The sequence below is a fragment of the Agelaius phoeniceus genome, chromosome 1, assembly GCF_051311805.1.
Source record: "Agelaius phoeniceus isolate bAgePho1 chromosome 1, bAgePho1.hap1, whole genome shotgun sequence".
Classification (NCBI taxonomy): domain Eukaryota; kingdom Metazoa; phylum Chordata; class Aves; order Passeriformes; family Icteridae; genus Agelaius; species Agelaius phoeniceus.
In genome coordinates, this window is record NC_135265.1 from 113,667,833 (window position 1) to 113,694,482 (window position 26,650).

The following is a 26,650-nucleotide window of genomic DNA, read 5'->3' on the forward strand; positions in this document are numbered from 1 at the left end:
ACAGCCCCAATTTTGTACACTTGAACAGAATAAGGTTACAGCTTATATAAATAAAGTAAACAGGGTCAATTACATGCATACAAACCCTTAGCTAGTGGGCTGGTGGATATATTTGCAGGGCTTGGTGGTGGTTTTTCTATTTATGGTAAGCAGATCTGTTCCAGAGCAGAGGTTTTACCACTTGTTTCTTCTTTTTCTCAGGTCACAGGCCTAAAATGGCACACTGTGGGAGTTCAACACATTTCTTATCATACATCACAAACCTTTGTTGCTGTTAATTTAAATATTTTAAAATAAATTTCTCTGTTCCCAGAGGTTTCCATTTTCTGTATGTATTCCACCTTCTATGGAGAACACAGCCTTAATTATCTTTCAAGATCCCACATTAGTACCATGCAAAGCAGTGATTAACTGCACAGCACCAACAATAAAGAGAAATGCCAAGGTAAAACCATATTCCTCCTTATGGAAGGTGTGAACCAATGATGATTTCTATGGTAGGTGGTAAATCCCTCATGTGTAGCAGCCTGGAGGGGGCTGGTGCCCTCCCAAATGACAATTCTTGACCATAAGAAAGCACAGGCATCCACTGAAAAAACATTTCAGTGATTTTCTCAATAGACTTCCCCCCAGTTTTCTTCCATACTGCATCATATGTAGTGTCTTCCTAGTGCTATTCCCCTCTCTGTACTACACCTTTCCACATTTCTTTCAGTTGTGGACAGCACCCTGCCAGGTCCCTGGCTCTGGCAGGGCAAATTGCACTGCTCAGGACACAGGCAGAATTTCCAAGGGAGATTTCCACAGAAGAGGCTCCCTCAAGCAGGAGTGATGGGCAGGCTCTGACTTTAAGCTGTCAGTCAGTGCAGGGACTGTGCCATGTGCTTGACATGTGGGCCCTTCATGAATGATCAGTGACTCAAACAGTACCCACAGTAACAATGGGTTTGATAATCCTATTGTAATTCATCACTTAATGCCAATATAAACCACAGATGGCTCAACTTTTTAACCAAGGCCTCCAGCACTCAGCTGTTGTGACTGTGAATTGCTCTTTTCTTTTTAGGAGAAGTAAGTGGGTGTGAGAGAGTGAAATTTTCATTGATCGGAGCTTCAGGACAGAGAATTTGAAGGAACATCCCACAATGTTGTGGTTATAAAACTTAATGCTTAACAGCTTCAGGTAATATACTCTGAGAAGATTAATTCAATTGTGATCAAATCCAACCCAAAATGCTTTCATTCTCCCATCATTTCCTGCCCTCCATTTTTCACCCTTCTAATAAACTACTGCTTGCTTCCCAGGCTTAAAAAAAAAAATGCATCAGACAGATCCCTATCAAGGCTATAAAGACAAGAACAATGATTACAAAGTTCTCAGAGATGCTGTAGCTCTTTCCTGAAAACAAACACCTGACTTGGATCATCCTATCCACACAAACAGGAAAACAAGGCATATTTGACCCCAATAATTTTAATCAGTTACAATCAAACTAATTTTGATTATAAACAGTTCACAAGGAGGTGGCAGTTTCAAAAGTCTAATTAATTACAAATACACAGTCTAAAATAATAGTAATTTGATAATCCCATGCTGCTGTAATCATTATCCAGTGTTCCTTGTTCATTTTACACTCCCACAAAACAAGCATTTCGAAGCATCCCCTTCTAATGTACAAACATAAGGAGAACAAAAATTACATGTGGGAACCTTAACTAAATGACAGTAGAAGTAATCAAGCTGAAAACCATCTGCCATTACTGGCTGTGCAGTGAAGTTTGCTCTGAATACTACAGTGTGGGAGGCTCATCTTGTGAGCAGAGAAAAAGGTATCCTGGCAGGGAGAGCCAGCGAATCCCAAACCCTCAAATGCACATCAGCCTCCTCCACCAGCAACTGCACTGTGTGGCCTAGAGCCTGCCATCCCCTATGCTTCAGCTTCCTCAGACATGAAGACATTACCTACTATTTATATTAGCACAGTATCCAGCAGCTTTTTTATTCAGCCACGTGGAGCAGGAAATAGGCACTTCTCAGTTAAGCAGATGATTTTTTTGTCCTCTTGCTGCTGCTTTTTGTGCTGCTCAGAAGTCCTGCCAGCACTAGGATCTTTGGAGCTGCTGCACTTTAACCTCTGATGTTTCCTGAAATTCAAGCATCTCAAGATTCTGCTGTGACTTTTTAAAGGGAAAGAAAAAACAGAGGTAAAGCTTCTCCTTCCCTGAGAAGTAATGAAAGCCAGGCTGGACGACTCAGCTTTGCACATGCCTACAGGAAAAGGGGGCAAATATTACTGATGCCAAACTGTCTTGTAAGAGGAAATCTGCCAAATACTGTCTGCTTCCAAAATTCCTCAGAGCTAGTGTCAGTCTCAGACTGTGATAAGCAAGAAACTATCTTGATTCAGAGCCTAAAAGCTACATCATGTTCTCTGTAGAATGGGCAGGTAACCCCCCTCTCTTTTGTTCTTGCTCCTTCTTCTGGCTTTCACTGCTGCCTTTCCTTATTCCTCCTCAATGAGAAATCAGAAGGAAAGCAGATCACTGACTTGGTTTGTCCTGCACCAGGATCTAGGGCCAGATGGGTAAGGTCTCATTTAAATAACAAAATGCTTCTTATAGAGAAGTTCTATATTTGCCAAAGGAGTTAAGTGACATAAAACATGTCGTCCCAATGGGTAAACTGAGGCATGGGCTAATGACATGTATGGTAATCTACAGACCAGGAAAGGAATCTTCAATTCCCCTCAGATTTTTTGCCTCTCCCTTACAAAGATAGGCTGTTTTCTCAGATCTGCTGTCAGAATTTGAAATGCATGGTTAGATCCTCTAAACAACTTAGATCTCACACTTTTTAGCACAAGCATTGCATAGCACTCCCTAACTTTTGGACATCTTGCCTATAGATAATAAATGCTCCCATTGCCAGGCAGCATTTAAAGGAAATGTTGGAGACGAGCTCTTTGTTTACAGCTTTGCATTTTCATGGAAATAGACTGGCATCTTCAGAGGAAATTAGCATTGTTCCCTTGGATTACAGCGTAGAGCATCTATATTTATTCACAGACTCCTGTTGTGCCCCATACCAAAGAGCTGATCCAGTGCAGCACTTCTGCCACCTCCAGTCAGCACTTTTAACAGCAGATTTTAGGGGATGCATGGAAAATGCATACCCTAAAAGCAAGCCCCCCTCCCTCTGTAAGGCCCCCAAATTGAGGCTAGGGCCAAGGGACAGGGGAACTGCAAAGGCTAGGGAGATTATTCAGCTAAAAAGAAATGCTGAAGAAAAGATGGGACTGGAAGGCAAGTCTGAAATATTATAGTTCTAGGAACAGGGTATTTCATTGTGTCTGACCATTTATCTTCATTGAAACTGAAAGGGCTGAGCATTCACCTGCTAGAGGCTTGTACTGCTCCTTTCTCATGAAAAAAGTGCAAATGTCAGCACTTTCTTTTCTCAGTAGTTGAATTACTGCAGGAACAATTTTCTAACATTTTCTCTGCTCTCTTGAGGGAAATATGCTGTACTGGTGTGAGATGGTGTGGTCACTGTGAGACCCTGGCTAGAGAAGGGCTGGCCAGACCCCATAATAACAAGCTGGTGGCCAAATCAACACTTGGTGACTGTGAGTTCATCCCAATCCTCTTTTGGGGGCATCCACAGCCCTTCCTTCCCCCTCATCTCTGCATCTTTTACCCCTCTCTTCCCCCATCTGCTACCTCTTACCCGTTTGCAGTCAGGACATAACAGCAGAGTCCTTACTGACTTGAAGGGAATCAGGAATTCATCTTTTTCAGGTACTCTTAAGTAGACTGCTGCTTTTTGTTCTAGTATCATTGATGTTATAGGTAAAATCCAAGTCAGAAATTTCTATTCTCGTCTACTCTGACGGAAAGTTTCTAAAATATTTACTTCTATGATGTTAGAGAACAATATAGCGAGAAGCTTAGTATTCAGCTATTTTCATTAAAGATTTTATCATCTGTTCTTAGCCATATCCCCAAGTTCTAATGAGGAAATGGCTTTGACACAGAGCTTTAAAAATTGTCAAAGCAGCAGAGTTGGTGGTTTTGCCATTCTTGTTTGTGACTAAATACTTTCAATAGCTTTTTCAATCTCTTTTAAATATTGATCCTGAAATCTCCAAAGAGCTTAGCAGCAAAGCAAGGCTGCATCATTAAAGGCAATTGACTTACAAACACTCTAATCTCTGGAGAGGGAAAAAAAAAAGATAATATTTGAACCTAACACAGCACATGGAAGCAAATGTAAGTTTTTCTCTGTGGTGCCAAGTGCATAGTGGGGCTTCTTTTCCCCAGAAGAGTTAAATAGATGAACTGAGACCTGCTACCTGCTACCCATCCACCACACATCCAAAACAATCTGTGGGGACAGCATGGGATTCACAACAGTCAGCACGACAGCATGGGAACTAATAAAACTAGCCCCATATATTGAAGACTAAGAGAGAAAAAGATTCTTGGAAGATGTAAAAGATTCACTTCCATAAATTCTCCCAGCATGGAATTTAAATTTCCTACCAGTCACAAGGGAACTTCCATTGAAAACCTTTTTCTTCCTGGTTTTGTGAGAGCACTTGCAACAATACTTGTGTTGTTTGCAACAGCTTCATTCACCTTCTCCAAGGCCTACCCCAGGAGGAGTGTTTTGTGCTTTCAGGACAAAGCAAAACAGCTGACAGCTGCTCCATGATCCCTTGCTGGGACTTGGGTGACAATTAAGTTACATTAAACCCCAAAGCAGGAAGATGGAGATAGGAGAAGATAAGGACATACAGTATTTTACTGCAGGTACCTCAAGAGGCAACTGGACACTTGAACACCACTGTGGACCTTTTCCTATATGATTTATTTATTTTAAAATCTCAAGTTAGTATCACATCATTATCACTACCTTATCCACAAAACCAGAAAAATATTTTAAGAAACAGGATATAATTTTGTGATCAAAGGGAAAATAGCCTGCTTTATTTTTAAACCAAATTTCTTGAAGTGAGATAAGGTCCTGGAGTTGCATGTCATAATTAACAAGATTTAGTCAGAATTAAAACAAACCTAAAATCCTGTTTTTTTCAATGTGGAGAAGTCACTTAGCGCAGGTACTTAAAATGATGATCCTGTAACACCTTTCTACAGCACATTAACACAATCTGTATTTTGGGGAGTAGAAAAGAAAAGCTGTGGAATGAAGCACTAGAGGTTTTCATAAGGAGATCACTCATTACCCATTTTCCACATCTCACACGTTGTTTACTGGCATTTTGTGTTATTTGAGCTAACAAGCCTGACATTTGTGCCCATGCAAATTGCCACTCTGGCCTTTGAACAACCAGTATTCAGTGTGTCCTTCTTCTGCTATTACAATTGTTTAGAAATGGGCTGGCTTTTTTATTTTTTTCAAGAAAGTGTTGAAACTGCATCTGAGGAAAATTGTTGCCAATGCTCATCTCAGTACTGGCATCATTGGCAAAGCTGAGGTCAAGCTGTGGAAACATTATGATAGATATAGTTTATGCCCTAAATATGACACTTGCTTTTTTGGCCACCATTTCATATTTCACCCAATTTTCTGAAAGTAAATCAACAACTGCCAGAGACTATAAACCCTCAGGACTGAAAAGATGTCATTTTGCTAGATAGTGAGGCTGGTTGTTGCTGCAAAAGCTGAAGGTAGGGATGGGATCTGTTTTGTGGCACAGCTTGAGTATCTGGAATGGACACAAAAAAGCCTTGCTGGGGCCCTGGGCAGTAGAGCAGCAAGCACAGCTCTGAGGCACTTTCCTTCAGGTTACACCTCTTTCTCTGGGAATGTTCTGCAGGGGCCAGGCTACAGTGCCACAGGCTTCAGACACAGAATGTGGATTTGTTTCACAACTCAGGCCTCCCAGGCTATGCCTCTGCTCCAGGCAGGAAAGGAGCAGCAGCACTGTGCAGCAGGAACAGCAGCTACTGCATTACACATCTGTAAGTCATGCACAGGCATGGGGTGTGCCAGCCACAGCAGCCTTTTGCACAGCTGTGCTTTCCTCATGTGCCCAGATGCCCAGTTCTCAACATAAAGACTCAAGTAAGGATTAGGATGAAGTCCAAAGTAACTTTGGCAGCTGAAGACATCAAATAGCCAATTACACAGCTAGTCAAACCCCTACTGACCCTTTTACAGTGTGGCACCTTGAACCGTTATGAATGAAAAGCTTTATCCACACCATCAGTTCTGGAAAGGTCTCAGATTGCATTAAAGCACAACTCAGAAGAAAACCTCTTATACTATACACCTACACAGGAATTTCAGAAAATTATTTAGAAAAAACATAAAGACTCTTCTGAGACTGACTCCACATTTTACAAAGGTAAGAAATATTTGCCTATAAAAAAATCAATGTAGATTTTTTGTCTTCCCTAACAGTTGCCAGCACCTAGCCTTTGTTCCCGAAAGGCAATGCTGCCCTCTTCTGGTATCCTTGATTACACACAACGTTCTAGATAAAGTTCTTCAGCAAGGTAAAAAAGCATTTTTTAAGGATGTACTACTTTTGACTGAGTGGAAAATAGACACGTCAGGTTTTGAGAAAAGCAAACTAAAACAAGCAAAGTTCCACAAATAAAAAACTTTGTTTTTCAGGCTGTTGATCTAAAAAGGGCTCTACTGTTATGAAATTATTGAAAGTCAATCAGAGAAATTGTTAGATGTGAAGCAAAGAGTACAAAAGTAGTGCTTTACAGTGTTGCTTTTATTGACTACAGCACAACATCGTACTGTGACACTTAGTAAAGGGAAAAACTGAAGGCTGAGACAATAAGGTTAGAAAGATTTAAACCAGGTATTTAAAGTGGTTAAAACACAGAGCAGAATCTCCTTACAATCTAACATATACAAAGCCGATGGATTGTACCGAAAAAAATAATGGTAAATGGCAGAAATGAAAGATTTTTAAAGAGGAATCAAAATTTGCAGCTAATTTTATTGTATAAACTGCTCTGTTTTTATTACTGTTACTGTTTATTTACCAATAACTTCCCCATACAAATTATTCCCGCTCCTGTTCCAGCCCTGAAAAAAATGCTTTTTGATCACTGAGTTGAGATATGAAAGCTTGTTTTCATGCCTGTGTAGCTCTGTCCCGTACGTATAGTACTGACTTCACTCATGGCAGGACAAACACATCAGTCTTTCTGGTTGACCTGTTGTCCATAGGCAAGCATGCACTCATTCATGCTTGTGTGGCCAAAGCCTAGTTTTATATAGGTATAGTAAAACACCACTACTGTGTAAAAAAAAAAAGCAAAAGCTATTTATCATTCTCACACAGTCTAAGAGCAAAAAAATGGAGAAGATGGAGAAGATGGAGACACAGGACACAGCAAGGGGATCATGGTGGGGGCCACCCTTGGTACTGGAGATTCTAGAGCTATGCACAGCTCTAGAATAGTTTTAAAAATATGCAGACCCAAAACTCAAAACAAAATGCAGTATCTAACATACGCAGATTATCACAGACAACTCGAATGTAAGTTGGAGATGCAGAACAACGAATGAAGATGCAAAAAACACATTTATCCAACATACAAATGACTCCCAAGGTGATCCCAGGAGGGTAAGAAGGAACCATCAATGTGAACAAAATATTCTGCCCACAAAAGATGGCAGAGGTGCAAAATGCTGTGTTACCTCTCTAGCTGTGGATCTAAAACTCAAGGGAAACAAAGGGAGATTGAGCATAATTCCAAGAGGAGGAATAAAAATGAAGAGCATGTGCTACAGGTTTCATTGCATTACTGTAATATCAAGAACTGCAATTTAACTTTCATTATCTCTTTGCCTGCAAGGAACATTTTTTTTTGTTGTATTTTCTGAGACCCCCAACGAAGGGGAGGATTGATGAATCTGACTCCATGTTATTAGAAAGCTAATTTAGTATTTTAGGATCTATATTATATAAAAGAATACTACACTAAACTATACTAAAGAATAGAGAAAGGATACAGACAGAAGGCTAAAAGATACTAATGAAAACTCATGACTCTTCAGAGTCCAACACAGCTTGGCCCCAGTTGGCCATTAAGTCAAAACAATTCACAGCAGAAACGAGTGAAACAATCACCTGTTGGTGAACAATGTCCAAGTTCATTCCAAAGCAGCAAAACACAGGAGAAGCAAATCAGATAATGATTGTTTTCATTTTTCTCTGAGACTTCTCAACTTCCCAGGAGAAGAATCCTGAGCTAAGAGATTTTTCAGAAAATATGATGGTGATATTTGTTCGTAGAGATCATCCATGGAACACATCCATGGAAGCAGCAGAACAGCAGGAAACCCTAATGAGTTATTTTTCAGCCAGGATAAAAAGGCTACCAAAATGGAAAGGAAATGCTTATAAAACAAAAACCAGCATTTAGTGTGTACTGATACCTATAGTTCTGCTACCTTCTCTTTATTCTAAAATCATAGTTAGTCATGAATGCAAGAAGTAGTGACAGAAAAAAATTTAGTGCCTTTGCTCCTTTCTAGCATGCAAGTATTCTGCAAAATATCCTAGCAAGGTATTACATAGATTCCTTGCTTGCAGCAGAAGACAGAGCTTTAAAAAGCTTCCTCTGCTTCCCTGACAATGCTCTTTAAAGCATCACAGAATGCGAAGGATAACAGAAAACTCTAGAAAGAAAATGCTGATGAGCACTGATAAATCAGTTAGATTCTTGCTTCCATACTGGCCAAAAATGTGGTACAAGCCTTGAAGCTAAACAAGCCAGCTTTACTTGAACAGAGTAATTCAACAAGTTGACAAGTACACTGTGAAGCCACAGAAGAAAAACAGGCACTGATCAAGCCAGTCATCTAAATTTTACTGAAGTTGTTTTACTAAAACATCACAAAAACCATACACCTTTAAAGCCTCACTGTTCCAGTTACACTCCAATGACCTTCTCAGAACAAGTTTATGGAAAACACCTCATACATGATTCAAGTGTTGTCAAAATAAGTAGCAGCTCATTAAAGTGAAGTTTAGTATATACACCTTTAGGAAGAACATAGAACACCACTCCTTTATCTTTTATAATTGATTAGTAAATCACAAAGCCTTCAGTTTTACTCAATTACATGAATGATGGAAGGCAACACTCTTGAGGACATATGGATAAATATTTAATGAGCTAAAAGAGCTTTAATCAGAACACAGCACATTTGATTACATTCCCTATTTGTTTTCAAACTGGCAGGCAAAGATGCATTTTAAAAAGTACTTCAGAGAAAAAGAGTACAGGATTAAAAAGAAAAAAAACAAAACAAAAAAACCTCCAGACTTAAGTTGCCTGCACTTGAACAAGCAACAGTACTCAGCCAAGCACCGCTGTTTAGGCTCACTGCAATGAAAACCACTCATTTCAAGTTTTTTGGAGGGAGGCAGCTGCTCAGTTTTTCCTGAATGATATGGGATTAAAAATTCACATCTTTTGAAAAGACTGCACTGGTCTTGGGTCCTTGTCCAGACCAAGGAAGACAAACCCCCCTGAAGTTCCAATTCATCACATCCTTCCTTACAGTCATCACAATTATAGGCTGCTCATCAGCCTACCTGACTTACCTTGAATCTTTCCTCTAACTGGCAATAAAATAAAGCTGCATCAAGAAGTGTGCAGTATGAAGTGTGGTTGCTCACCACCCTTGCAGCTCTTATCTTCAAGTTTTCCTTATTTGTTTTGACCCAGATAGCTGCTCAGTTGAGGATTAAAAAAAATTCAGTATTTAGGAAAAAAACACAAAACATGGAAATGTTCTTCAGTATATAGCTCAAGTTTAGCTTCTGGGCTCTCCTGAGGAAACTCTCCACGAGTACTTCAAAAGTAGTTCTGGGACCAAAACAGCTTTCCCCATTTCATTAATAACATCTTATCTTTCAACCTTTGCAAAAATTCACAATTTAGCGAGAATATATACTTCTGAAATTCAAGAATAGCCTTTATTAAGAGATTACTGACCTAATTATGAAACAATTTGTACCTGAATTTGCAAATAACTGAATGTACTTCCACAGAAACACAGAAATTCAAGCAAGCAGAAACCACAAAAAACCATTTTATTGCAACAATGTCCCCATCATCAAGTGAGATGGCAGAAATTAAATTTTAATTAATTTTGCGTTTCTACCCTTTTATTTATGTAAATATAAATTCAAGAGTGTAAAATAAATCCACATATAAAACACAGAGGAAACATTCTCTTTCAGTGACTCCAAAAAAAAACTTACATACTGAAGATTCATGACAAGTCATCCACTGTCCATTTTTCCAAGTATACAGGCATGAAAGAATGCAGAAATTTATTCTCAAAAAGCATCCTGTATGAAGTCCTTGAAGTACTTAAGTAATATTTAGTAATTTCATTCTTGAGCTGATGGATGTAGATTCCAAGAAAGGAGACAAACATCTCAAACTTCAGATTATTTAACCTCCATCTAAAATAACCCATTTAAAACAAGATTATGTTCAATTCTTATAGCTGAAGCAACACAATTACTTTATTAGTATCATTATTTTGGAAAACTATTTCTTATACGGTTTTCCTGCTTTTAAAATAAAGTCAGAATATTTATTTCAAATACTTTTGCTTACTTATGCAGTAAATATATTGCGGAAAGTAACTCCACATGCTGGTACAACAGGCCTTCATGAAATTCCATTTAAACATTACTATGATGTACCTTAAAAACAGGGACTACAGCATGAAATGCACCAAAAAGAGTCAGTGTCATGGGACTGTGTCTGACCTTCCTTCTCAGATGCAACAAAATGCTAATGTATTTTGAAGTAAATATTGGACTGTTAGACCATACGGATACTAGTTGGTTATAAATATTTGGAATAGGAACATTTACTGCTTTAGAAATATGCGATTATTTTGTTCATTGTTTTACACAAAAATAAGTGTCACCAGTACTATAAAATGTATCCTGGGGGATATTTCAATGGGAATGTTTTTCATTGGGTCTAACAAGCATACATTTCCTATGATTGTGGTTTTTAATATGTATCACATGCCAAGTTCTTAATAAACTTTTTACCCTCATGGTTATGTTACAACAGAATGAAGAAATTAAGATGGTAAAAGCAAAGTTAAAAATGAGAACTGCAAATAACTTCACAACTAGAAGAGGAAAAAATCACTGAAGGATTTAAATCAGCACTATTGTGGGTCCCCACAGTTGCACTGCTACTCTTAGGTTTCCAAAAGATGCATATGATTTTATAAATATTTTTGTGCTAAGAGCCATGCTCAGAAACAAAATATAGGCTGGCACAAGTCTACCTTCTTGGAGATGCATGTTAAGTATAAAATTCACTTACTAAAGTGCATTTGCTGAACAAATTCTAAGTTCTACTATTATAGCTATCCCAATAAGCAATACAAACTAAACTTTGTTGAAATTCTACCTCTACTTAAAAGCAGTAAATATAGATGACTGAAATCTAAATTACAATCTTGAATTACCAAACTTTTTGACTCAATGCTGTGAGCTCTAGAAATAAATGTAGTGTCCTATACTTCCCACAAATGAGGAATTGCCTCTAGTTAGAAATACTGACAGTGTAGAATGGAGTTAAGTATAAGCAGAGCTGAAGTAAGCATTGCTTCGCTTCTTATTCAACACGGCGTTTCTTTAAGGCTCTGAGAGAAGCTGTTAGTTGTCACAAGATCTTTTGGCAAAAGATAAATGCAGAAGTAGCAGGGTCATCTGCCATTTCAGAACTTGTATTTTCATATTTCACTAAAGCCAGCTCATTCAGTGTCTGTATACATTTATTGCACTTGTGTTGTTGGAATATTCTATACCAACATAGTAATAATGATTGCAACAAAGCCATAGTAAAATAAACTTTTAAAGGGTCTGATTTGGACATTAGAAGGTAAGTGTCTGCATGTTTAAAATGTTTCCCTAATAGTAATAAATACAGACAAATTGCTCATCAAGTCAGATGCACATGTTTAACCAATTATTTAGCATATATAAAATTTCACTCATCCTTTTATCAATACAAATCTGTTAGGGATCAAAAAAAGACTTACCATGCAAAATATTGATTAGTGCTGCATAATGGAATATATATTTCTATCAGAGTTAAAACAGCATTTTCAAAATTTAAAGAAAAATAGACTTTTAAAAAGGGATTCTACTGTCGAATGCAAGTCTTCCTTGTAGCAAAGACAAGATAGAGACAAGTTACCATTTATCGCTGTACTTCAGTCTTGATGAAAGACTAATAATAACTGTCCACCTACTTCTTAATAAATGCTACATTTTCAAGAATAAAGGAACTATCAGTAGGCATTATTTCTACTTAAAACAAGTTATTTTTCTCTGTAATAGGTCAAGTATGCTTTTAAAGATTCGGGTAATGGTAGACTCATAATTTTCTCTCTCAACAGATTTCGAGGAGGCTCTTCTGGCTTCAAGGCCTCACTGTGATCTTTTTCCTCCTCCTCTTTGTTATCATCTTCCATTCTTTCATCTTCTTCACTATCTGGAGGCTGAGGAATGAGCTGATTACCAACAAACACATAGGTGTTAATCCTGCGTCTACGACATCTCCTGCGTTTGCGTTTCGGAGGAGCCTTCTGAGCAATACCCTTGGCTTTCATCTCCTCGTTTATGAAGTTTCTAAGAGTGCGTCTGATATATATCCGAGCTAGGTCCTGGAGGTTCCTAACAGCACATGGAGCTAAAATGAAAGAAAAGTAAGTTGTACTAAGTGAAATTTCCCTTTAGCAAAGAAACCCCAAACTAGCTGCAAGGCAATGAGACTGATGTTCAAAAACAATTCAATTGAAATTTTAGTAAATGATGTTACAAGGTTAGATAGCATCACCTTGACCCTGTGGCACAGTCCAGGAAACAAAGAGGTCTTTTAACAGATGTGCAAGAGAAGTAGTAAGCATGAACAGATCACCAAAATAAATTTAAAACATTATAGAACAAGTATCCTCACTTTTTAGCAACTGGCATGTCTTGGCACCTACTGCTACCACAGTCAAGATCCTGTTGTGGGAAAACAATTTGTACCCCTGTGCCATATTTGTTTAAAGCAGTGCCTTTCTTCTGCCTCCTCCTTTTGATCCCTTCCTAGTGAATCTAACTGATGAGGGAGCGACGTGTAATTCAGAGGTGACAAACCAGATAAGCCACCTGTATTTTTGCAGCAGAAGAAGAATTAAAATTACTAAAGTCCTAAAGGCAGAAAAACCCAAACCGACAAGTAAAAAAAAAAGCCAAAACTTTGTTTTCCAATGACAGCCAGGTGATGACAAAATACTGCTTGGCTGCTGGACACCTGCTGTAGATGAGCTATGGATGGCTAATTCCAAGGAAAACTAAACCAAAAAAGCACACCAGCCAAAGCTGAAGCTTGTTCAACTTGTCACTTCCTTCCTGTACAGAATACCATAAAATTAACAGGGACCTCAGCAAAGAAGAAGTCACTGAAGAAGTAATTTCAAAAATTACACTTCCAGAAAATGCATTCAGCTATAAAAGCTACTGATATAGCTTTATTGTTACATGCAATGACTTCAGTTGCAGACTAATTAATTTATCTGACACAGAAAGGATATTAACACTGACAATACTGATTTCAGGTCATGCCAAAGAGAGGGGGGAGGAGAAAAAAAGTCCCATTTCTTTGGTATAACATCAGCTCAAAATTCAAGAACAGAACCCTATCTAACCATCCAGAACACATTTGTAAGTTCAGGTGAAACAAACTATGATTGCAGATTGTATGCTAATTATAACAAATGCTAGCATTTTTAATGAGAAGAACAGGATGCAAAATTTTAGATATTTACTGTCCATGTATTTCCATTTGTCTGCTACCAGTGAACTGCATCCTAACCTGTAACTACATTGATAAAATGAACCTTTTAACACTGCCTCTGTAGTTTTATACAAAAAAAGACTACTTTGAGAATGGCTGACAGATATTTTACATATGAGAGTTATTTTAGTCTATTTATGTAACAATACACATGTGTCAGAGAGCATCCAAGGGTTGTCCAAAGTATGGCACAGACTGTACATTTACTTAGTAATGACATCTACAAACTCTGTCTAAAGTTTACAGAAGAAGCATGTTGACTATTTTGAACTTTTAAGATAAATTATAGGCCTATGGACTTGAAACAAATAGACGACGTAACTAAAAAAGAGAAATTGGCTAAATTTTTTTTGTTGAGGTTCAGCACACTCCTTTTTATACCTCCCGCCCCTTCCATGTACACCCAACACACCCACAAGAACACTTTTGCTTTATTTTTAACTTTTTTAATAAAACCAGATCCACCTGAGCAGTGGAAAGAAGCCTATCTCACTAATCTCATTTTATAGTGCAACTTCAAGCCTCTAACTCTTTTTTCTTTTAAATGTGAACAATACCACATTTGGTTATTTTTTCCTCTTCTCAATAAAACTTCATTTTGAAATTATAACACAGGAAACACCTTTCTTGTACTACCATTCAGCTCTGACTGTCCATGGTCTGCACTCCTCATTAGAAAATTTAGGAATATTGATAGAAAATCCTCTTTTGTTCCAGGGAATTAGACTGTATAAAATCATTGCAAAGTTTGACTAGCCACCTCTGTATTTCATCATTAGATATACCACAACCTATGCATTATGGATGAAACAGAGGAAAAAATAATCTTGAATTAGTAAATTAGTTTCAGGAAATGACTTCTGAGGGCTCAAACCAAGAATTAAAACAAGAAAAATTAATTGTTTATGCATAGGAATAGATTATATAAAGGAAATTATCTTCATACTTTGCATAAAAATATTAAAAGTACCTAATGTATGTAAGCAAGCTCACACTCAAAATTAATAGATCAGCAGTTACAGGCAATTCAAGCTGAAAGGACATCCTGGACTCCTGAAGGGCTTATATCAGTTTCACAGTTAAAACATGTTAACTTTTGGGCTCTTTGTTTGGTTTATTTAATTTTCCACATGCTACCATAGCTCTGTGTCCTACTCCTAGCCCTGACAACTCTGACAGAAAACTTCAACTCTACACTTTTCTTTGTCAGCTTTTTCTCCTTTCCTGTTATCATCCTATCTCACCATTTGGGAAGAGGTGTACTTCCAAAGACTCTCTAAATACCTTTACTACCCCTGCTCAAAACATTGCAGCTAGAAAGCCAATCCCAGTGACTAGTAACAAACAGCTAGGTATGTCTATATCCACTGCACAAAGACATAAAGCAAACTTGGGCTTATTAATATCCTATCATACCACAGCCCCAGTTTAGACCTCTTCCTTCCATTTCAGGGGGAAGAGGAAAAAAAAGAATTTCTCTTGTAGACCACAAGTAAGTTAGCACTGTGAAGGATGTTAATATTAGCATCCTTCTAGTTTATTTATACCACTGTAATAGAGAAGCTGAACTTAAAAGGAAAAGGTGGCTGGAAAAGAAGCTGGAAGCATTCTATGACTTACTTAAATTATTAACTTCAATTCAGAATATTAATTGTGAAACAACACAGACCACACACCAGGAGCACAAAAACGTTATCAGTGAGCTATTGCTTGCTAAATGGAATGTTTCTACAGCACAGCCTCTCAGTTTCCAACATCAGGCACAGTAACATGCCTGCTAAGCCAAAGGGAGGGATCACAAACTTACGCAGTCCGACAGTGTCATGTTTGCCGTTGTCATTTCTGTTTGGTTGCACTAGTGGAGCAAATGAAACAGCAAGGATATTCTTACTTTCCCATGTGTTCTGTCCTGTTCTCAAGATCTGTGTTAGCTGCAAAACAAAACCAAAATAGATCACTGGTTACAATTTTGTCATAGTCAATACTATTCAGATTGGTTTCAAACACACTGCTTTTTTTCCTTTTTTTTTTTTCAAAATTAAAGAATTAAGGCTGTTTTATGAACAAAAAGCACTTTGATAAACCTTGAAATGTCACTTGGTCACTAGAGTACTAAATAAGGGTCTTTTGTAATGGGAAGAGATGCAGCTGGAAAACTAAGGCCCTAAGGTAAAAAATAAGGTAAGTTTTGTTTTTTCTCATTTTTCCAGAAGATCAAAGAATACTTTAGATTGGAAGCAACCTCTGGAGTCCTACCCTCCTCCTTGAACAGGGTCAATTTCAAAGTTAAATTAGAATCTTTTCTGATTCCCCACCTGTCTAGGTAACCCGCTGTAGTGTTCAACCATTCTTACTATGAAAAACTGTCTTCCTTATTTGCAGGCAGAGAGCTCCCTTGCTGCCAGTCTGTAATGTTCTTTCAGTATCTTTCAGTATCACTGTGAGGAGAACTGGACTCCTGTCTACCAGATAAATTCTCCACCCTTTCAGGAAGGCAACAGGAATTAAACATTTCCTTAGCGTCTTTCTGCAAGCTAGATTATCTCAGATCTTGTAGCTGCTTCTCATACTTTATATGCTCTAAGCCCCTATCCATTTGTATATAAGGTAAAAATAGTCACGCTTTAAATTTCTCTCCAAATTTGTGACTACTTTTAACTTGAATTCTATCAATTTCAACTGACAGTATCCTAGCTGAATAAATGATGGAATTATTTATAGAACAGAATCATGCAAGCTATGCTTAAATTCCTTTGGTATTTTAAGAAAGCAGATCAATAAAGTGAGAATTCTGTTTTGAAAGTAAAGTAACTAACATGCTTATCAACAAGAATTTTAGTAATTATCTGTATTTAGGAGGACATCAACTTAAGTCACATGATGTGCCTTCTTCAATCTCCTTATTAGTAAAACAGGGAGAGTAATACTTACCATTGAGAAGCCTTTTGAGGTCTAAGAATGAAAAGTGATAAAAGTGTGAAGTATTATTAAAATAATATGCCCCTGTCTGAAAAGGATTACATCTAATATGGAAAAGCAACACTGAAAACTGCTATGAATACAGACATATTTTTCCTTTGTTTTCTTCCTCCCTTTGCAATGTCCCACTAGTCATAGTTATTTTGTATTCTTTGAAATCCATTCTCCTGGTTTAGAGGTGGTTTCTTTGTTTTGAAGTACTGACTGAAAATGTCTGTGTGGTAGGGAGATTTCAAAGCAGTTCTGGTATAACACACAGGAAATAGCATGAAACAGGCTGTTAAAAGCAGGATATTGATGCTTTCCTACAAATTTAAGGGGAAAATATTCAATACTTCATTAAAAAGATTAGTATCTGCTAAACTGCAACAATACATCAAATCAAGGTATCGTTAGTTGAATGTTAACTTAGTCAAATATATATTCAAAAGCATTGTTTAAATTACATATTTCTCATACTAGAAGATAAAAAGGGGAAATTGTCACTAAAGTCACCTGATCTTCTATAGGCATTACTAAAATGCCTCCAACTTTCAATAAAATTTTCATGTAGTTTTCATGGTCTTTCTGGACTCCAGCTCCACAGTAAATCCGGTCATACTGATGACTGTCTGAGGCTATTTCCAAACAATTACCAACCACAAAGGCAGGTTCACAGAACTCAAATCTAAGGAGAAGAAAAAAAGAAAGAGGGGACACATTTCAAATTAGGATTTTTAAGAAAAGCCAGTCCAGATAAAGACAGAAAAAGATATTTCATATCTTCCCTTATATCACGAAGAATGATTAGCATACATAATTTAGAAGTTTGTATTAAGACATTACTTGGAAAATAATCTGTTTTTTTTCTGCCACATCAAGGACCACTGAAGAAAAACTCTTGCAGTTACAATTATGTATTATGCAAAACAGAGAAACCTTCAAAACACCACCTTCCTAACTACAAGCAAGTAGATTAATCTAAGAAATCTTAAGCTATATGGTACAACGGCTACTAAAACAGTATGCTTATCAACAATAAGCTGTTGAATAAACATTGAAAAATTTAATTTCCTAGCAGCTCCCCTCAATTTTCTTTCAGTTAGGGTCTATTTAAAAGCTCTTTTTTTTCTCTACCTCCCAATTTTCCACCTTGAGCCCAATCCACTTTTCCCCAAAAAGTAATTCAGTGCAAAAGTCTGACATTTTTTTGACCACATGCAAAGCAAAAAACAGAAGATTCTTTATCTTGGAAACATCTCATTTTCTTCAGTAAATGGAAGTAATACAACTGCATTTTAGTGGACCAAAGTATACAACACAAGTTGAAAGGACTGTAGGTGTTCTCTGTCACTGCATAGAACACCAAAGGAAAAATGTACAGGGCAGTACTTTATTGCTAAAGCTGCATGAATTCGCCACAACACTGTTATTTGCTGACATTTTTTAAAGCTCTGAAGCATGTTACTGCTTTAGCTTTTAACACCATAATAAAATCTACCATTTTGTAAAAAAATTCATTGAGCGAGTAACTGTACCTCTTCCCCAAGCACTTTATATATAAAAGGAGAGGTTACAAAGTAGCTCATTGAAAGGATTTATTATTTTCTTTGAAAAAAATATTACATAAAACCTAACACCCTTGCTGTTGCATGAAAAAGTTCATAAACTTCATCTGGCAGTATTAAAGTCCAATGCATCTCAAACAGCATCCAGAAGGAATGAATTTTTCTAGCAACTACAAATACATGTAGCCATTTTATGAACTTTATGGCTGACCATCAATGGAAAATAATTTTTCTTTTTGCTTGGCTAGCATTAGCAAACCCCAGTACAATACCTGACAACATTCAAATCAATATTTTTTCGGTTACAGTAAAGTTGGCAACTTTCACTGCTTAGGGATGAAGCCTGTAAGGCTTGGCTGACTTTCTCATCTAGAGTGCTGCCATTAACAAATCAGGAAATTGAAATTTTTGCTGGAAGTGTATTTTTCTCTCCAAGATGGGATGCTTGATCTTGAAAATACTCCAATGCTTCTTTCTTTGATTAGTCCAGACCGAACCCAGAATCTTTTTATAACAATTGCATGGTTCTCTCTCATGCACTTCTTGAAGTCAACAGTCCACGTTTTCTCTTCCAAATCCAAAGGGAGAGGGAAAAAAAAAGAAAGCTACAAACAACACTGGCCAATTGAAGATAAAAAAGGGAGATGGAAGTGGAGTAGGGATAAATTGCCTTGTTGCACAAACTGAGAAGGTAAAGCTAGACGAGCCAGAACCGAAGCTGAAATAATTCCAGATTAACACAGAAAGATCTAGAAATACATTAGACAAGGCAGAAAATGAAATCCAAGACACTGATCAATCTGCTGAAGAAGCAAATCTCATTCCAAATGCACTTGGGCTATCATACTCCTTCCTACATTTTCTACATTCCACACACAGGTCAAACAGGCACTTTTTGCTATAGTTTTCATTTCAGATTACCTACATTTTAAATCAAGCATTAACATATCAATTTAATTTGAAAGACTGAGCAAAGTACTTTTGTGGGCTTAAAAAGTAAAGGAGGAAGGGGGAGGGGGCAGAGAGAGAATGAAGATGGTATTTTTCCAAAAGGCATTTTTAAATCTTGACACAGTCCTTGGTTAGTTTTAGAAAAATGAAGATGGCCTCCCTGCCAGCCCACCCCCACAACCTTCAACTTCTTACCTTCTCAGAATGCTCCTATAAAACCTACCAAATTTATTACCAGATAATCCTGTTTCGTCTACTAGAAACCACCCTAAAAGCTCATGATTCACTGGTCAAACCCTGTTAAAACAAAGAGGACCACCAAACTATCCAAGGAATACAAGACACAACAAAACCCCATGAAACATTCCCCAAACACAAAATATACATGAGCTGAGGACAAAAATCCACAGTAGTCTTTACTAATATAGTAAAAGCTGAAAATAATTTGTCATTTAGCTCTGCAGCTTGCTATCAGAAGGCACAAATTCCAAATAAAGACACAGAAGCAAACTTAATACACTTGTAAGAGTAAGATGGGTTAAGCATTAGAGACTAACTCTGTCTATAGGCACTTTGGATTGTCTGGACTGTGCTCCCTCCACACTATTAGCAGAGTTTTGAGAAGACACAAATCTCATGACCACAACAGGTGCTCATTTGTTATTCAATTTATTTCAAAAAATACCTTCTTCCTCCACATAGTTTTTCAGTTAGTTTCAACCCAGTCTGTCAACAGGTGGTCTTCCTGACAGACTCATTTCTTGCAGCAAAACTAAACACTTTATGGACTAGGTTACATGTAATTTCTGAAGACACCTCTTTAGTCCATGTCAGATGAAAAATGAGATCTAATCAGCTCACCTGGCTGTGCAATGCTCACCCCCAGCTGGCCTGAATCGGTATGCTAGCTGCTGGTCTGCTGCTACTTCACAAACTGCCACATGTAATTCTCTGGTGTCCAGAAAGGTAAAAGTAGGTGGTAGAAGAAATGGGAGGAAAAGGTGATAAACTGTCTCTGGTAACAGCAACCTGCCTGTTTAAAAGCCAATTCCTCTTCATTTGTGCTTCTCACAAAATTATTCAGAAATAACTGTTTCATGTGTTAGGGTATGAACAGTGACTCATACCAGATACACCAGAAATACAAGAAAAGCATACTGCTTTCCTGCTTGGTAGAGCATCACGGACTTTTCATGGACATAGACTCATACAGTTGAGTTACAGAACAGTGAATCTTGCCCCTCCACACTCCCATGAAACACAGAACTCTCTAGAGATGCAGCAATACTCTTTCCCAGATCCCTAAATCTTAAGATGATTTTGATTATACACACACCTCTGAATCAGAAAGAGCTGATAAAGATATGTACCATTTTCTTGTACTTCCAATTCAGTAATAAGAGATGACCTTCGAACACAGACTGAAGTATAATTCTGAAAATTCTGCTAACTTGCCTATGCAATTTTTAAAAAAAGTAAAATTTAAATTGGTTTTACTCAGGTACATAAGACCCCATCAATTGATCAGGAAAATTATTTAAAACTTAAATACAAAGGTTCTACAAATACAAGGAAGTATTTGGTTATTTAGAATACCTACCAGGCACATCAAAAGCATGTTAGTCTTAAAGCAGGAAAGTAGTATCAATCATATTAGGTCAAGTTTCATTTTTTAACAATCAAACCCCAATTCTTTTAGCACTAAGTGTTGCTACAGCCAGAAAGTTTCTTTTATTCCTATTGCATCTGGGGTATCAAAACAGACCAGATATTACACTTCATTCTGCGTTACATGGAGCTATCTTTTATTAATATTGATGAAAATAAAATTGTTTATTGCTTCAACACACAGTATTGACAAACATATACTATAACTATCAAGAAGAGCTAGTATTTCACTTAAACATTTTGTGTATTTCCAAGCTGAAATGTAACTAAAAATTGCCATATGTTCTTTAATGTTTGTTCACCTCTACCACATGACCAGGGTGGCTTTACAGAGATTATATTGGTAACATGAAAAAAACTATTTCACACACCAGACAACAAAAAGAAGGGAAAAAAGTGTTGGAACTATCTGGAAAAGTTTAGTCACTTCAGGTTCTTCAGTCGAATCTGCTATCTTGATTGCAAGAGAACCAACAGCAAAGAAAACAGAAATTAAGAGTTCCCATTACAGATAACATGGCAACAGAAAATCTCTGTTTAAACAAACACGTGCCACAGAATAAATTTAAGCACACACATCACATGTAGCAATGGCCCAAGATAACCAAGCAGTTCCAAGCATGTAAGACTTTTGCATGGAATGGGCATTTCAAGTTCAAGGCAAAGGTACTTTTCTTCCAGCTAAATTAAAAAAAAAAGGCAAATCTGTTGAATTTAAAGTGAGTTTTTGCCTTTGCTGTAGAAACTTAAGAAAATTATCAAGTAATAGATTGTAACTGCCCATGTTTTTAAGTTAGATTCCCTACAGTTAGCAACACAGCAAAGTATTACTACAGTAATAAAATAAACAACCATTTAAAACATTTACAGCAAAGATCTAAGGTTAAGTTTGTTGCTCTTGTATCCATATCCACCAATCTAGTATATGTGTAATAGCAAAATACTAAATAATGAAGCTGGAGAGTGTAACACTAACCTACCATGGTAGCAGGGATTTTTTACATGGGGATTCACTTAGGGTTGGTCCTAATATGACACCCACCCATGAACCCTACCTTTAATTACTTCCAGCTCTGAATATGTACAGGACACTTCTTGGGCCAAGCTCTTCCACCTATACAACCTCCATGAATGCAGGATGTTATGCTGATGTCTTGTGAAGATGAAACTAGGTGCAAGGAGATACAGATTGTCTCCTTTTTTGTTGTTTTAAGTGGTAAACATATTTTTTTAGAAAAAATAACAAGGTCAATAACATTGGAGAAAAATATCAAGTAATTTGAAGGAAAAAAAACCAAACCTGTCAGCATCCACAGATTTGTATCTGAAGGAAACAGTAAAATATATTATGAGATTTTAAAAAGCAATATGGGGGAACCACTTAAAACTATTTTGTCTACAAGAAGAATTATTTAGTTCTTAAAACTAGCACCACTCCAGCTACATTTTACACCTCTCAACTACTACATTCACATCAAAATATCATCTGACAGTACACTTCTGCCTATCCCCATAATTACTAACCACATTCACATCTCTCAGCTTACTGTTTACAGCCCTTACAGAAAGTAAATCCATGTCAGCATGAATTTAGTATGCTTTTTTCCCATCCATACACATTTCCTTTAGTTGGTCAACTCAAAGCTCTAAAAGCCTGAATTCATATTCAGTACCATCAATCTGCTTTAAGTAATTCCCTTCCAATGAGAAATTTATTTAAATTTATTTAAATTTAGGGCACAAAGGACTACCATTCAACTTTAATAATGTATAAGAAAAGGTTGGCAAATTGTTAACATTTGTCATGTGAACTACCCTGACACTACTTTAGAAGAAAGAATTTCACACAAGTCTTTGTGGGGAAAAAAAAACCCAAAACAACATATCTTAATAAATATTTCAAAACAGAATAGAAAATCCAGCATTAAGAACTCATGGAATTAGCTTTACATCAAACTACCCTTAAACCACCAAGCACATTAATAACCAGACATTAAAATGAATCTGCAAAATGCGTAGAGTCTGAAAATATGTGATAAAACATTAAACAATTTTCCTTACTGTGATGAGGAAGTAACACTTACTTTTGTCCCATATACTAATGCACTTTCACTCTAGTTCCAATATACTGCTGACTACACTTTACAAAAATGGGAAGCGTAGAAAGAAGGAAACAAAATTTCCACCAGTTCTGGCACATTTGTTTGTGAAGAGAAACAAACCCAAAAACTGGTGTATAAAGCTATGGCAGTTGTATAATGAGTTGCCATGCTGTCTTAAAGACAAAGACTGAAAAGCTACACATCATTTAACCTAGAAAGGTGTGGCTTCTTTGTGCAGTTGCATTAAGAATACAATCTCAGAGGCTCCTTTATATCAAACAACAATTTCCTAAATCAGTAATCTTACTCCAAGCATTCCTAAAACCTAATGTTTAAAGACTGATGTATTCGCTGAAAGAAACCTTAAAGAAGTTTTCAGATAATTTAGTAAATTTTTCAGGTTTCAAAACTTTCCTTTTTTGAAAACAATAGATGAATATTCATATGGCGTTATGTGATATAACATGCCACAAGAACGTGAAACAGATTAATGAAATACTTTTAGATTTCCATTAAGTCTCTCTCACTTCACTTGACTGTGAAAGTGCTTTAGATATAAAGGTAAACAATTTTTAGAGAGTGTTTATTCTTTTCCTATGAAGTGGGGCAGTATCAGGCCAAGATAGCAAGCTCTTTCCACCCTTTCTCAAGCTTCTTCTCCATTGTTTAGTCTATCTTATTTAAGCATTTTTCCAAGCTCTCTGAACTAGTTTTGGTTCCTTTATAAATTCATATTCAGGTATTTCTAGCATGTTTTGCTGAGAAGTTACACACCTTTCACGCACTAGTATTGTTGATATCTTTTACAGGTATACTAGAAAGACTAGAAAACAAACAAATTAAAATATTAAATCTTTGAAAACTTCTCACCATAGACTTCATTTTAAGTCCCTTACATCCAATTACAACAGTAATTTTAATTAGCATTACAGTAATAGCCAATAGTGATGCTGGCAAAATTTCTATTAAATACTTTTGTCCTAGACATTAATTCAGCTTATTTCAGCTTCTAGGCAATGCTATAGGGATAGTGAGAAATCTGTATCTCTACCTCCCTTATACTCGTCATTTTTCCATCTCTGAATAAAACTGTCTTGCTTCTTAGCTATCTTGTTCATTATTTCTGATATTATCATCAGTTTCATTGAGTGGACCAAAGCACATTATTCAATTACTTCTGAAGAAAAAGTCAACCATCCTCATGTCAAAGTGCTTAAAAATACTTATGACTCATGACACTCTTCTTGAAACACAGATTTACAAAATTTAACCTTAATAATATAACTTCATCATATTATATCTAAATTTTGGTAGTAAAATGAAAAGTAATACTGAAGGAATACTTTTCAGCAATTCCACAGAGAATATTAGGAAAAGTGAACGGGCATAGCGAAGCAAGAAAAAATTTGTCAGTTCAGTTTATTGTAAAGGCCCTATGATACCCATGGAAAAAGTCTAGAGAAAGATTTGTCTCTAACAAAAACGAGAAAAGTATTTTCTTTCTATTTTTACTGAAGCAGAAAATTATTTTATATGTTGAAAAAGTCTTATTTTCTACTGTGGATTTTTGTGAAACAACAGCTTTTATAGGAGCAATATACCAAGTATTGTCATCACTTGTTTTAATGTAAGAAAACTTTTAAGTACTATCAAAACTTGTAGACATAAGAGATTTCCAAGGACAGTGTCCACTACAGGATTTATTTTTTAAAGGTATTTTATTTCTTGTTGTCAGGGCAAGAATATTTATTTTTGTTACTATCAAATACTTGGAAAATGTAGGTTTAGGTCCTTCCCAGGTAAGAGCAGATTCAATTGTCTTTGGAGCCTTCTGGTTTACAAGGTAAAGAACAAGAAGTACTATTTCCCTCATACCTCTAAAATAAATAAAATGACTGTGTTTCAAGCCCCTATTTTCCTTCCCTTTTTGTTTAACATAACCTCTGCATCAAAGAATCCCACTGCCTGTGTTGCTCTGATTAGATTAAATCTCAACAAGAATTCACTCACTACTAAAAAAGCATTATTTACCCTATTTGAAATTAAGTTATCAGTAATATTTAAACTGAGAAAATAATCAGTAAGTTTTGGAGACAGTCTGCTTTTTCCTGCTTAGATTTTTACAGCAATCACTAGCCAGCCAGCTGACCGGCAAGAAGGAGCTCTATTTTTCTTTGTGTGTACACCAGGGAATCACCTTTCAAATCTAATTTGATTTAAAAAGTGAGCCTTTAGAATCCTACCAGTAGCCTTACATTTCAATGAAGAAAAACATTCTACTGGAAGATGTTCTTTAATGCCAACACAATCTCCTACAGGACTTCAGGAAGGAGTTTCACCCATAACAGTTATCCCAGAATTAGTACTAGGGTTCTTGACACTTACCATTGAAGTGGATTCTTTTGATCCTGAGAAGGGTTGGTGATTTTCTTTCACAGCAGGGACTTCACCAGCTTACCCACGTTTGGGTTTTGATAGGGTGCTAGAAGATGGGCAACCTAGCCTTGCCCTGTGGCTCTCTCTCCAAGCTGGATATTCTAGGTCTAGAAGTTGAATGGGAGCAGAAAAGACAACACATTCCCCTTCAATAAACAGGTGAAGCGGGGCCTGGTACTTGAACATATGTGTTTTAGATAGAGCCTTCTTAAGGAATGATTCTTTTCCCCTTAATTGGCATGCATTCTCTGAAGGCTTCAAGAATGAAAGAGAGCTTTACATGTATTTCACACACAAAGAATTTTCTTTAGTCTATACCTAAAATCTTTGTACCTCAACCATCATGACACTTTCAGATGTTTTCAAGAAAGAACTGCTCCTTTGCTTTTACTGGCAAACATACATCATCAAGTCCATCAAGGCTGCATTTTATCTTTCAGAATGCACAACTCCACCTCCATTTAGATCAAAACTGTTTTTATAGATTGGTGGGATATGGATACAGATACAAGTAATTACTGAAATTATTTGAAACAGGTATTTGAGAACTCTTCTTCTGATGAATAATTCCAGAGGCCAAAAGTGAGATAAGACAAGCTATCAGAGACAGCCCTCCCTTTAGGCTGAGTCTCAAATCCTTCTGGACATGCTAATTTTATATACTGTCAGGTTTCTGGTGAAGTACCTTACCTGAATCGTAGAAAAGCAAACTTGTAATTTTACTTCAATAACATTATTATCAGGAATCAAAAAAGCAAGTTAAACTGTATCACATAGCACTGGAACATTCCCCCATACAAATGGCATAAAAGAAATATTCCATCTTGTTTTATTAGGCAAGAACCCACCTAAATCATCATGATCCACCTCCACACAGAAGTCAGATGCAAAACCAATTGCCTGTTACTCAAAGGAACAAAGTTACAAAGTGTTTATTTATGATCCAAGCTGAATCTCTCCATGTACCTACCCATAAGTTTAAAGTTGTGGTTTGTGTTTCAAAAGCAGAATGCTTAGAACATTCAAATCAGACTGCAGAACTCAATACACTAAAGAAAGAATGCAGGGAAGTGGCAA

At 36.8% G+C, this 26,650-nt stretch overlaps 1 protein-coding gene across 3 annotated transcripts in view; it reads right to left on the reverse strand.

The window, feature by feature from the left end:
• Positions 1-10,066: 10,066 nt before the first annotated feature.
• The window catches only part of PCMTD1 (protein-L-isoaspartate (D-aspartate) O-methyltransferase domain containing 1), a 40,738-nt gene continuing 24,154 nt past the window's right edge, over positions 10,067-26,650 (reverse strand). For 2 of the 3 annotated variants that reach the window (XM_054655031.2, XM_054655048.2), the window contains exons 4-6: positions 17,365-17,536; positions 15,698-15,821; positions 10,067-12,738 (exon numbers count right to left, since the gene is read on the reverse strand). In XM_054655031.2, coding sequence (XP_054511006.1) covers positions 12,368-12,738; positions 15,698-15,821; positions 17,365-17,536 — 667 coding nt within the window. In that variant the 3' untranslated portion in view covers positions 10,067-12,367. Of the gene's footprint in view, positions 12,739-15,697; positions 15,822-17,364; positions 17,537-25,522; positions 25,681-26,650 lie in introns of all 3 variants that reach the window. The other variant, XM_054655065.2, reaches the window with a different exon arrangement.